Source organism: Zootoca vivipara, chromosome 5, assembly GCF_965207765.1.
Source record: "Zootoca vivipara chromosome 5, rZooViv2.hap1.1, whole genome shotgun sequence".
Taxonomy (NCBI): Eukaryota; Metazoa; Chordata; class Lepidosauria; order Squamata; family Lacertidae; genus Zootoca; species Zootoca vivipara.
The window spans coordinates 73,915,192-73,927,764 of NC_142588.1; the positions used below are offsets into that span (position 1 = coordinate 73,915,192).

At 45.3% G+C, this 12,573-nt stretch overlaps 1 protein-coding gene across 3 annotated transcripts in view; it reads right to left on the reverse strand.

Annotated features, from left to right (window-relative positions):
* The window catches only part of ERICH6 (glutamate rich 6), a 38,257-nt gene extending 27,328 nt beyond the window's left edge, over positions 1 to 10,929 (reverse strand). For 2 of the 3 annotated variants that reach the window (XM_060274482.2, XM_060274481.2), the window contains exons 1-2: positions 10,762 to 10,929; positions 5,427 to 5,481 (exon numbers count right to left, since the gene is read on the reverse strand). In XM_060274482.2, the coding sequence (XP_060130465.2) occupies positions 5,427 to 5,481; positions 10,762 to 10,822 (116 nt within the window). In that variant the 5' untranslated portion in view covers positions 10,823 to 10,929. Of the gene's footprint in view, positions 1 to 190; positions 246 to 2,456; positions 2,546 to 5,426; positions 5,482 to 10,761 lie in introns of all 3 variants that reach the window. The other variant, XM_060274480.2, reaches the window with a different exon arrangement.
* Between the last annotated feature and the right edge of the window lie 1,644 nt (positions 10,930 to 12,573).

Sequence of the window (12,573 nt, forward strand, 5' to 3'; positions counted from 1 at the left end):
GCTTTTGAACTGCTAGGTGGGCAGGAGCTAGGACCGAGCAATGGGAGCTCACCCCATTGCAGGGATTCGAACCGCTGATCTTCTGATCGACAAGCCCTCTAGGCTCTGTGGTTTAGACCATAGTGCCACCCGCGTCCCACTAATAACCATTTTGACTAATGCAAGGACTTGTTGTTGTTATTGTTGTTACCTAGCTGGAGAAGTGGATGATCTACTTTTATCACTTCCTGGATGATCTTCAGGACCTGTTCATATAAACAGCATTATGATGGCACTTACATACTTGGAGAAACACAAAACATCTATCCCGAGGTTTTCTGGGAAACCAAATGGTATTTTTTAATATAGGCATCTTTTAAATGAATCCACACTAAAAATACATCAGTTTGCCTTGTGCTGAAAATAGTGCCATAATATCAAGGGATTTACTGGGGAGGGGGGGGCACATTTCTTCTGTAATGAGAATTCAAGTCAACTGTTTCCTAGCATGTGAACAATTACACACTGATCTAAAAATGTTGCCCAGCCACTGTTCCTCTGCACTAAATAGCACAGCACAGCACAGGGCATAAGGTAGAATTCATAGAGGGCAGGGCTTTTGCTGCAATACCAAATGAAGGAGACTTTTCTAGCGTTCCCTCTGTGTGTATTGTTCTATGACAGAAAGGGGAGGTGTAATCTCTGTAGGTCTTTGTGCAGTCAAGGCAATGATGTGTGCAGAACAGTCCCTACTAGGCAACCAGCTGCAGCAAGAAATCCCTTGTTCCAAACATCTGGGCTCGTATCCACCTCCAAGGCTAAAACCAGTTTTGCCTGATCTGAGAGGCTGCTCAGAGTTTTGTTTTTTGGGGGGGAACCCAACCCTGGTGTTAAACTTCTGGTATGCAAAAAGTTGATCTGGATTTGAAGGGGCTGATCCGGAATTGCTGCCAGCCTGGAACTGTCTAAGCGCTTCCTTCTGCATCTGTCTCATGTCTGCTCAACCAGCATAGCAGGGATGTTGTGGCCCTTCAGATGATGCTGGACTATAGGTGTTGTTGAACTACAAATTCTATCGTCCTGATCACCAGCCATGCTGGTTGGGGCTGATGGGAGCAGTGGCAGACTTTGGGCTATCAAATTTCAGCGGCTCCTGGTGTGACGCTAAAATTTAGCACCCCCACTCTGTTTCTTGAGCTCCATTCTGCAGCATTGGTGTGGCGCTTCCTGCAGCATGGTGCCCATAGGTGCCTGCACTGATACCCTAAAACCCAATGGCCTCAGTGGCTGTTGTACGCTAGGCATATCCCTTATCCACTCAACCGTTGCTTGTTTGGCACACAGGCGTTAGTTAAGGAGACGTCTAACTGCATTCAGCTGAATGTAGTTAGAAGCCACCATGTGATTTAGAACTGCATAATCGGGGATGATGTTGATGATGATTAAGCCACTGGTCACATTAATGTCCCCAAGAGACTCATGATACAACTACAAACATGAAAACAAAGAAAACAAATTAAAAACAAAACAAGTCCCATAACCACAGGAAGCTTTGGCAGCACGCTAGTAACAAAACAACATCATCCTGGTGCATCAAAAGCTGGGCAGGGAGGGAAGATAAGTCAAAGATGTCAAAAACGGCATTAGGCGGGCCTCACTGAGGAGAGCATTCCACCGATGGAAAGCCATAACGGAAAAGGCACTTGCCCTATGAGCCTTCCTCAGTGGAGGGACCTGGAGAAGGGCCTCAGAAGATTTAAGGGTCCAGGTGGGTTCACACTGGGAAGATTCCCAGTCTTGGATTTCCAATTTTCAGGTGGTGTCTAGTCCCTTTCAGGTGAATGCGATTAGACCTTCTCGCTCAACATGCAAAGGAATGACAGGAGCCCGTGCATGTGGGAACAACAGAGGTGGGTCTTGCGTGTGCACCCCTCGCCCCCTTTTAACCCCTGCATGTTTTGGAAAACACCTGAAGACAGCTCTAGTTGGATGAGCAATAGCACTAGGAAAGCAAGTGAATGGTAGAATCATAGAGTTGGAAGAGACCACAAGGGCCATCCAGTCCAACCCCCTGCCAAGCAGGAAACACCATCAAAGCATTCCTGACATATGGCCGTCAAGCCTCCGCTTAAAGACCTCCGAAGAAGGAGACTCCTCCACACTCCTTGGCAGCAAATTGCACTGCCAAACAGCTCTTACTGTCAGGAAGATCTTCCTATGTTTAGGTGGAATCTTCTTTCTTGTGGTTTGAATCCATTGCTCCGTGTCCGCTTCTCTGGAGCAGCAAAAAACAACATTTCTCCCTCCTCTATATGACATCCTTTTATATATTTGAACATGGCTGGTGTGTTTGTTTTGGTGTTTGATGGCAACCCTGTTGCAAATTTGTGAGCCTCAAAGTACAGGCTTCCTTCCCCTCTGCCTACTCCAGATGTTATGCTTTCTTAAACCACTCCACAGCAGCAACAATACAATACCTGTGCCTATATCTCTCCTCTCTATGATCTCCTCTGGCTCCATCTCATTGTTGTAAAACTCTGAACCTGTCACAACAATTTCAGGTGCCCTATGTTAAAAATAAATTACACATTTAGCCTCCGAAGAAAAGATTGCCTCTGCAACGCTAAGGACTGAGGCACACAGTAATTTTATTTGAAATTGAGAGCCATTTAATATGCTTTTTATACCAGAAGAAAAGTAACAACCTTCACAAGCTCTTCAGTGACCCTCCAGGCTTCAAGTTGGACTCCAACTCTCCCCAGCCCCAGCATGACCAATGGCCAAGGATAATGGGATCTGTAGTCAAGATCTTTGAGTAATAATGGACTTAAAAGTTAAATGGCAGCAAACATTTAAGTGATCAAGGTTGACCTCTGTGTGTGCTACAGTAGAACCTTGGTTCTTGAATGGCTTAGTTGACACAGGGCCGTCTTAAACGCCCCTGGCGCCATGGAGCGACGGATCCCTCCGGCGCCCCCCTGCCCCGTTTCCCAGCGCGGTGGGCGGGCGCAGCTGCACGTCGAACCGGCGGACCGGCCGGCCAGCGGGCGGGCGGGCGCCGTGGTGCCCTGCACCACCGGGGGTCTACCTAGAGCCGGCCCTGAGTTGACAAACAAATCGGCTCCCGAACGCCAAAAACCCAGAAGTGTTCCGGTTTTCGAACGTTTTCCAGAAGCCAAACATCCGATGCAGCTGTCAGCTATTGTTTCTGGGGCGCCTGAGCCAATTGGAAGCCGTGCCTTGGTTTTCAAACATTTTGGAAGTCGAATGGACTTCCAGAACAGATTACGTTCGAGAACCAAGGTACTACTGTATTTTGTTTTGTATTTATAAATGTTTCGAAAAGCATGCAGCACAACTATGGATCCAGTAAAGGTAAAGGACCCCTGACAGTTAAATACTTTGTATCAAAAACAATAAAGACATTATTTAAATTAACAATATATCCTCCATTCAGGATCCGATATTGCTTGCTCAACCTTTGATACCATCAAAAGCATTTTTGCAAGGGAAAGTACCCACAGCAGGCTGAATGCCCTGTGAATTCATACAACAAATCAACTTTGCATGGTGCCTGTTGCTTCCTGTCTGCAGATTTCTCTTCCTGGGTGTTACTTGAAATGCAACACTATTATTTATTTATACAGCTCTGTCAAGAAATACAGGGAAGCATGTGATGGAAAACCTCAACCTCTGTCTGTGACAACAGACAAGTTATGAAAGTTTCAGGCAGGCAGCCTGAGGATAATCTAATCCCACAATGCATCACGGCTATGTGACTCCATCCTGCCATTACATTTTGTCAGTGTGAAATTCCACAGGCAGCACTTAACAAGGGTTGCCTTCCTTATGGAGGAAAGATTGCTGAAGACTTATAACCTTTTTGAAATAATGCGCTTCTCTGCAGCAAAAAGCAGGCTGAAGCAATCTGCAAGTAGTCCTAGAAGGACCAGCACACTTGCAAAAACCATGGGTAGGCAAACTAAGGCCCACATTCCGGATCCGGCCCAATCGCCTTCTAAATTTGGTCCACGGACGGTCCAGGAATCAGTGTGTTTTTACATGAGTAGAACGTGTGCTTTTATTTAAAATGCATCTCTGGGTTATTTGTGGGGCATAGGAATTAATTCATTCCGCTCCCCCCAAACTATAGTCTGGCCCCCCACAAGGTCTGAGGGACAGTGGACTGGCCACCTGCTGAAAAAGTTTTTTTCTATTTAAAAAATAATGTTTATTCATTTTCCAATATTCACAAAAATAAAATCACAAAAAACATAAAACAAAAATAAAACATTAAAAAAGAAAAACATAACAATTCTTACATTTTTTTACTTAACATTGTTGACTTCCTCAATTCCCCCCACACTGGGTGCATTTTAAAATCTCAATTAAGCAATTTTCATTTTGTATCTTAAATCATTCTTACACATTTTATCATTATCAAAAGTTTGCTGACCCCTGTCTAACCAACATCAGGTCCTCCGACTTACTCAAACCAACTCTATTGTTAACCCACCCACCCACGCACGCACACCCTTCTATCAGCTCCACCCCAAATTGTGTGTGCCTGTGTGTCACCTTTCCAAATGCATGGGCATCACATTCTAAGCATTCCAGCAAGGCTCTCTGTACATCTCCCACAAAGGACACGCCCTTAGCTATTACCAAACAATTTGCCTGACAAAAAGGCAATACCACTATGCAATTTGTAATTTAGCAAAGTGCCACTTTCCACGTTCCAGAATTCAGGAGAGAAGAGAAAATGGCTCAAAAACAAGCGAGACTCTTGCATCGCTGCCTGAAATGTTTAGCTCCCCAATACATAACTGCCTTGCTGGTGATCTTTATGTTCATATAGCTGGACAACTCTGGGAGGACCCCATAAGCAGGATATTGCATAAGCTTTCAGTCTACTTCATCAGATGAAGTGTGATGTTCCCTCTTCCGCACGTGGGTATGGGAGGGAGCCATGATAACTTTGCTAAGCCTTTAAGGTTTCACAAGGCTCGTCAGTATTTTCGCTCCAAAAGACTAACAAGGTTACCTCTCTGGAATTTGTGACAACTACCGTATAGGTCTGGGATCAGCCACCTTTTTTCAGGTGAGGACTGTGTTGCTTTGGGGACAATCTGTCAGAGGCAGCCTATTGACAGCGGGTGGAGCCACAGCATCTTTCTCCCCCCACCCCCACCCTATGGGGTGTTGGGAGAGAGACAGTTCACTCTCACAAGAGGTAATCTAAACTGATTGCTTGCAGAGGGGGCACTAAAATTAGGCTGAGGACCACAGTCACCCAATTCTAGTGTAGATAACTGTTCTTTTTTGTTTCACTCTAGAATTTTGTGATGACCAGCGTGTTGCCATGCTCTGTTCTTAGCTGCTTCAGCAAATTTTCTATTGACAGACCCATTTTCCATGTGTTTGTATCAATCTTTTAACTTACTTACCTCCCTGATTGATCAGCTTCTGGGGGCAACTGTTCTCTTCCTATGTCTTTGCTGTCTGTTTAACATAAACATATATAGGTGAATTGTTGGTATCCAACATAATCCTAATGACAGTTTCCAGTACGTGGATGTTTAAGGTCAACAGTTCTGCAGAAAATGGACCCCATTCCAGGTCACTGTTTACCACTCCAATTGAATTCAATATTAATTAATTACAAATAAATCTGCAAAGAATCAGTTATCATTTTCAATTGGACTTAGAGTACAATCAAATATATATCTACTCAGAAATAAGCACCCATGCAAGGGTGTTTAAGTTTAAGGACTGCAGTTTTAATCATGGCAGTCAGGTTGTTGTTGTTTAGTCGTTTAGTCGTGTCCGACTCTTCGTGACCCCATGGACCATAGCACGCCAGGCACTCCTGTCTTGCACTGCCTCCCGCAGTTTGGTCAGACTCATGTTCTTAGTTTCGAGAACACTGTCCAACCATCTTGTCCTCTGTCGTCCCCTTCTCCTAGTGCCCTCAATCTTTCCCAACCTCAGGGTCTTTTCCAAGGATTCTTCTCTTCTCATGAGGTGGCCAAAGTATTGGAGCCTCAGCTTCACGATCTGTCCTTCCAGGGAGCACTCAGGGCTGATTTCCTTAAGAATGGATAGGTTTGATCTTCTTGCAGTCCATGGGACTCTCAAGAGTCTCCTCCAGCACCATAATTCGAAAGCATCAATTCTTCGGCAATCAGCCTTCTTTATGGTCCAGCTCTCACTTCCATACATCACTACTGGGAAAACCATAGCTTTAACTATACGGACCTTTGTCGGCAAGGTGATGTCTCTGCTTTTTAAGATGCTGTCTAGGTTTGTCATTGCTTTTCTCCCAAGAAGCAGGCGTCTTTTAATTTTGTGACTGCTGTCACCATCTGCAGTGATCAAGGAGCCCAAGAAAGTAAAATCTCTCACTGCCTCCATTTCTTCCCCTTCTATTTGCCAGGAGGTGATGGGACCAGTGGCCATGATCTTGGTTTTTTTGATGTTGAGCTTCAGACCATATTTTGCGCTCTCCTCTTTTACCCTCATTAAAAGGTTCTTTAATTCCTCCTCGCTTTCTGCCATCAAGGTTGTGTCATCTGCATATCTGAGGTTGTTGATATTTCTTCCGGCAATCTTAATTCCGGCTTGGGATTCATCTAGTCCAGCCTTTCGCATGATGAATTCTGCATATAAGTTAAATAAGCAGGGAGACAATATACAACCTTGTCGTACTCCTTTCCCAATTTTGAACCAATCAGTTGTTCCATATCCAGTTCTAACTGTAGCTTCTTGTCCCACATAGAGATTTCTCAGGAGACAGATGAGGTGATCAGGCACTCCCATTTCTTTAAGAACTTGCCATAGTTTGCTGTGGTCGACACAGTCAAAGGCTTTTGCATAGTCAATGAAGCAGAAGCAGACGTTTTTCTGGAACTCTCTAGCTTTCTCCATAATCCAGCGCATGTTTGCTATTTGGTCTCTGGTTCCTCTGCCCTTTCGAAATCCAGCTTGCACTTCTGGGAGTTCTCGGTCCACATACTGCCTAAGCCTGCCTTGTAGAATTTTAAGCATAACCTTGCTAGGGTGTGAAATGAGCGCAATTGTGCGGTAGTTGGAGCATTCTTTGGCACTGCCCTTCTTTGGAATTGGGATGTAGACTGATCTTCTCCAATCCTCTGGCCATTGCTGAGTCTTCCAAACTTGCTGGCATATTGGGTGTAGCACCTTAACAGCATCATCTTTTAAAATTTTAAATAGTTCAGCTGGAATATCATCACTTCCACTGGCCTTGTTATTAGCAGTGCTTTCTAAGGCCCGTTTGACTTCACTCTCCAAGATGTCTGGCTCAAGGTCAGCAACCACACTACCTGGGGTGTACGAGAGCTCCATATCTTTCTGGTATAATTCCTCTGTGTATTCTTGCCACCTCTTCTTGATGTCTTCTGCTTCTGTTAGGTCCTTACCACTTTTGTCCTTGATTATGGTAATCTTTGTACGAAATGTTCCTTTCATATCTCCAATTTTCTTGAACAGATCTCTGGTTTTCCCCATTCTATTGTTTTCCTCTATTTCTTTGCATTGCTCATTTAAGAAGACCCTCTTGTCTCTCCTTGCTGTTTTTTGGAAATCTGCATTCAGTTTCCTGTATCTTTCCCTATCTCCCTTGCATTTTGCTTGCCTCCTCTCCTCCGCTATTTGTAAGGCCTCGTTGGACAGCCATTTTGCTTTCTTGCATTTCCTTTTCCTTGGGATGGTTTTTGTTGCTGCCTCCTGTATAATGTTACGAGCCTCCATCCATAGTTCTTCAGGCACTCTGTCCACCAAATCTAAATCCTTAAACCTGTTCCTCACTTCCACTGTGTATTCATAAGGTATTTGATTCAGATTGTATCTTACTGGCCCAGTGGTTTTTCCTACTTTCTTCAGTTTAAGCTGGAATTTTGCTATAAGAAGCTGATGATCTGAGTTACAGTCTGCTCCAGGTCTTGTTTTTGCTGACTGTATAGAGCTTCTCCATCTTTGGCTGCAGAGAATATAATCAATCTGATTTCGATGCTGCCCATTTGGTGATATCCATGTGTAGAGTCGTCTCTTGTGTTGTTGGAAGAGAGTGTTTGTGATGACCAGCTTGTTCTCTTGACAGAACTCTATTAGCCTTTGCCCTGCTTCATTTTGAACTCCAAGGCCAAACTTGCCAGTTGTTCCTTTTATCTCTTGATTCCCTACTTTAGCATTCCAATCCCCTGTAATGAGAAGAACATCCTTCTTTGGTGTCATTTCTAGAAGGTGTTGTAGGTCTTCATAGAATTGGTCAATTTCACTTTCTTCAGCACCGGTAGTTGGTGCATAAACTTGGATTACTGTGATGTTAAAAGATCTGCCTTGGATTCGTATCGAGATCATTCTGTCATTTTTGAGATTGCATCCCATTACAGCTTTTGCCACTCTTTTGTTGACTATGAGGGCCACTCCATTTCTTCTACAGGATTCTTGCCCACAGTAGTAGATATGATAGTCACCCGAACTGAATTCGCCCATTCCCTTCCATTTTAGTTCACTGATGCCCAGGATGTCAATATTTATTCTTGTCATCTCATTTTTGACCACATCCAGCTTACCTCCATTCATGGTTCTTACATTCCAGGTTCCTATGCAATATTTTTCTTTACAGCATCGGACTTTCCTTTTGCTTCCAGGCATATCCGCAACTGAGCGTCCTTTCGGCTTTGGCCCAGCCGCTTCATCAGCTCTGAATCTACTTGTACTTGTCCTCCGCTCTTCCTCAGTAGCATGTTGGACGCCTTCCGACCTGAGGGGCTCATCTTCCAGCGTCATAACTTTTATATGCCTGTTGTCTTTGTCCATGGAGTTTTCTTGGCAGGGATACTGGAGTGGCTTGCCAGTTCCTTCTCCAGGTGGATCACGTTTAGTCAAAACTCTCCACTATGACCTGTCCATCTTGGGTGGCCCTGCATGGCATAGCTCATAGCTTCTCTGAGTTATTCAAGCCCCTTCGCCACGACAAGGCATTGATCCATGAAGGGTGATTCTGGAAGTATTTCCTTTTATTGAACATTTCCATAGTAAATGAAAATGACATTAGTGGGAACAATATTTTAATAATGCATAGAAGCTATAAATATTAGATCTATCTCATTTCTGCAGGCCTCCACAACAGTTGCTGTATGTTCGTTGGGAAGGTAGGGGCACTATCTTAACCACTCTACCAATATTTCAAAAAGGTTTCTTTTTAAAAATCATAGCAACCTATCAGCACATATGGAAATGGCAGTAGCACAGTGATACAGCTTCTGCTTTGCCCGCAGAAGGTCCCAGGTGCAACTGGGAAAGACACCTGTCTGAAATCCTGCAGGATTGCTGTCAATCAACATAATGACTGGCAGCAAGGCAGGCGACCCTGAGCAAAATGGACCAATGGTCAGACTCAGTATAAGGCAGTTTCCAGTGTTCCTACTGCCCTCCCCACTCCCCTTTTTAAAATGACTTAAAGTAAACATTTGGATTTATTTTTTTAAATACAAGGATAATATGCTAGTAACTCTTCTTCCCATCCTATTACATAATTATTATTAATTTGATTTACAAACACGCCATAAAAACAGCTAAAAGCAGTTTTAAAAACAGGATAAGAAACAACTGTATTGTTTTAAAAGCTACAAGGCAGAGACCTTTTCTTCCTGCTGGAAAAGCTCATTCCATGTAGCAGACTTGCATAGGATGCCAAGACGGTGCCATCTTGAGGATGGGTTCTGACTTGGTGAGGAACTGACTCAGTGAGTTTCCTTTCACATTCTCTCCTTCCATATGTACTTTTACACCTGATACCACCCAGTTCCCTAAGCCATCATTATGGGTTGCATTCAAAACTTTTACTCAAAGCACACCCACTGAAATGAATGGTCCAAAGTCAACTATGGCCATTAATTTCAATGGTCCTGCTCAGAGTAAAAGTTAACTGACTACAACCCTATGCCTCTGTGGATACTGCACAAGGAAAGTAACGGATTTAAAGGACAGTGATCCAAACTGCCATGAGTCTACATGATGGGGGAGGTCTATAAATATAACCAATGTACAAACTTTTGATGTTTGTGTCTGTGCTTCATTCATGAAATTGATCTCAGCTCCATCTTTGCAGAAGCTCCTTTGATCATAGCAACCAACTCCTAGGGGCCAAGGGGTCTTTACCCCCCTATAAAATATTTGAGGGGGCTGCCCCCCCTCAGTGGATGCGCATCGCCATTCCACTTGTGCCTGTGCACCGCATCATGTGATGCAGGGCGGAGCTTACCTGCCCGCCCCCCAATACGGTGATAAAGTTGGCACTAATCCTGCCATTGATCCAGATGAAAGAAGGGGCACTGTGCCAACCTTTCCCACCTGTTGGGACTGAGGCACAAGAAGGCTGCATGACGTTGGGGCGCTGCTGCCTTGCTGGGAGACACAATCGTCGCTTTAAAACGCGGCAGAACTAGTGGCAAGTAGTACCCCTGCCTATCGGCCAAAGAGAGAGTGCCCAAATTTGCATCTTTTGAAAAGAGGTCCGTCTGAAAGCTGCTACTTCACCGTGGTCCAGGTCCTGCACCCCGGACTCCACGGACGTCTCCTCTGCCCCACACGACATTCGGCTCCCGCACACCCTTCCCTCCTTAGCCCCCAAGCCTCTGCGGGGTGGAAGCATCGGTCTTTCTATCATCCACCCCCTCCCCCGCCCCATCCACCCCCCTTTTTTGCGCCTTCCCGTGGCATCTACGCTCCAGAGCACTGCCTCTCTCGAGCAAGCACCTGGATCTTCTCGGGCTTCCTCGCCATCCTTCTCCGACTTCCCAGAAGCCCCGTCCATCATGCGAAGTGCAACCCAATCGCTTCCTTCGCAACCGCAGCAGCGCAGGGGCCGCGGCCCCTTTAAGGCTCCCGGGAGAAGCGGCGTTCTTCGCTCTCTATGACGCGCAGTGTTTGGCGTTCTAGTTGCCAGGGAGACTCCGGCGGGACATCAAAGGGGCGGGATCAGCGTCTCATTCTCACGTCTGTGCAGAATATTCCCCCCTCTCTTTGCAGCCTCATTCAAGTTGTGTTTGTGTTTAGCTCGCCGTTCTCCACACCCCCACCTTTTCATTTCGAAGTCTTGGGACAAACACTTTTCAAACATACAAAAAACATCAACAACCTTATTTGGCTTTATTATTATTACATTTCCATCTCACTTGTCCTGCAAAGAGCGCACATGGTTCTCCCCTTCCCCATTTGATCATCACAACCACCATAAGAGGTACGGTAGATTAGATTGAGGTAGATTAGACAAGGTCGCCTTGTGAACATCCAGGCAGCGAGGATTTGAACTCATGTCTTCCAGCTCCTAGGCCAACACCCCAGCCCCCCCCCCCCCAGCCTCCCCCACACACTGGCAGGCATAGCTGCCAAGTTCTCCCTTTTTTAAGAGAAATTCCCTTATGCTGAATAGGTTTCCTCGCGAGAAAAGGGAAAACTTGGCAGCTATGCTGGCAGGGGCTATACTATTGTGGTAGACATATCATGGAATGCTAGTGGGATGGAAAATCTACTTCAATTCTGTTGGCTCCTCCTCCTCTTCTTTTACATAAGGATAGAGCAATCACTGCCAGCAGTCTACATCTTTCATTGCACCACGCAGCCTCAGGGGGGATGCAAGGACATATATATCTCAGTTTTTTCCTTGTCTCTTCCCACACACCAAGTTAGAGCAGAAAGAATTCTGCGAAGGATCTATCTTTAGCAGGTAGTTCTCAAACTTTTCTTTCCCCACAGAGCACTTGAAAATAGCTGGAGCTCTCAATAGATTACAGCACTTAACTTTTTGTTCTGCAAATCAAAGCATGCCCATCACTTAAACCCCCCCCCCCTTCAGTGCCACTGCCAGCATCATTGCCAAATACAGTGACATAGGGAAATCACCCCCCTCACAAGCCCAGGTTTTTGACAAGCCCCCCCCCCCAAACTGGCACAATTTTAGGGAAAAAATATTTTCTTGCTTCAATTTGTTCAACCTCATCCAGTCCATTACTGTTGACAAACACCAGTTTAGAACCAAGACATTTTCCTTGTATTTGTGTGGTAAGGAGAAATAGAGCTGGGTGTCACCTGCATGACACCGGCACCCCCCCCAAACTCTCTACAACCACTCCCACCTGTTTCATGTAAATGTTAAATAGCATGGGCCTTGGGTGACAGGACAGAACCCCGAGGTACCCTGCAGGCCAACGGCCAATTCATTGCTCCCCTCCAAGAAGGAACAGAGCCACTGTAAAACAGGACCTCTAAGTCCCATCCCAGCAAGGTGATTCAGAAGGATACCGCTGTCGATTGTGTTGAAAGCCACTGAGAAGTCCTGCAGAACCAACAGGGGCACACTGCCCCCCTGCCCAACTCCCGGACAAAGCCACAACTACAGTATATAATTCATCAAAGCAGGGGAGGAGGAGGAGGAGGGAGACCATGTTACAGAACCTGCCAGACACTATTATAAGTTGTTTTCAAAACCTGGATGCTGCATGTTAGCTACCAAAGCTGCAGAAACTTCACCATCTGAATGGAAAAATCAGTTCTGTTCTATTCAGTGGA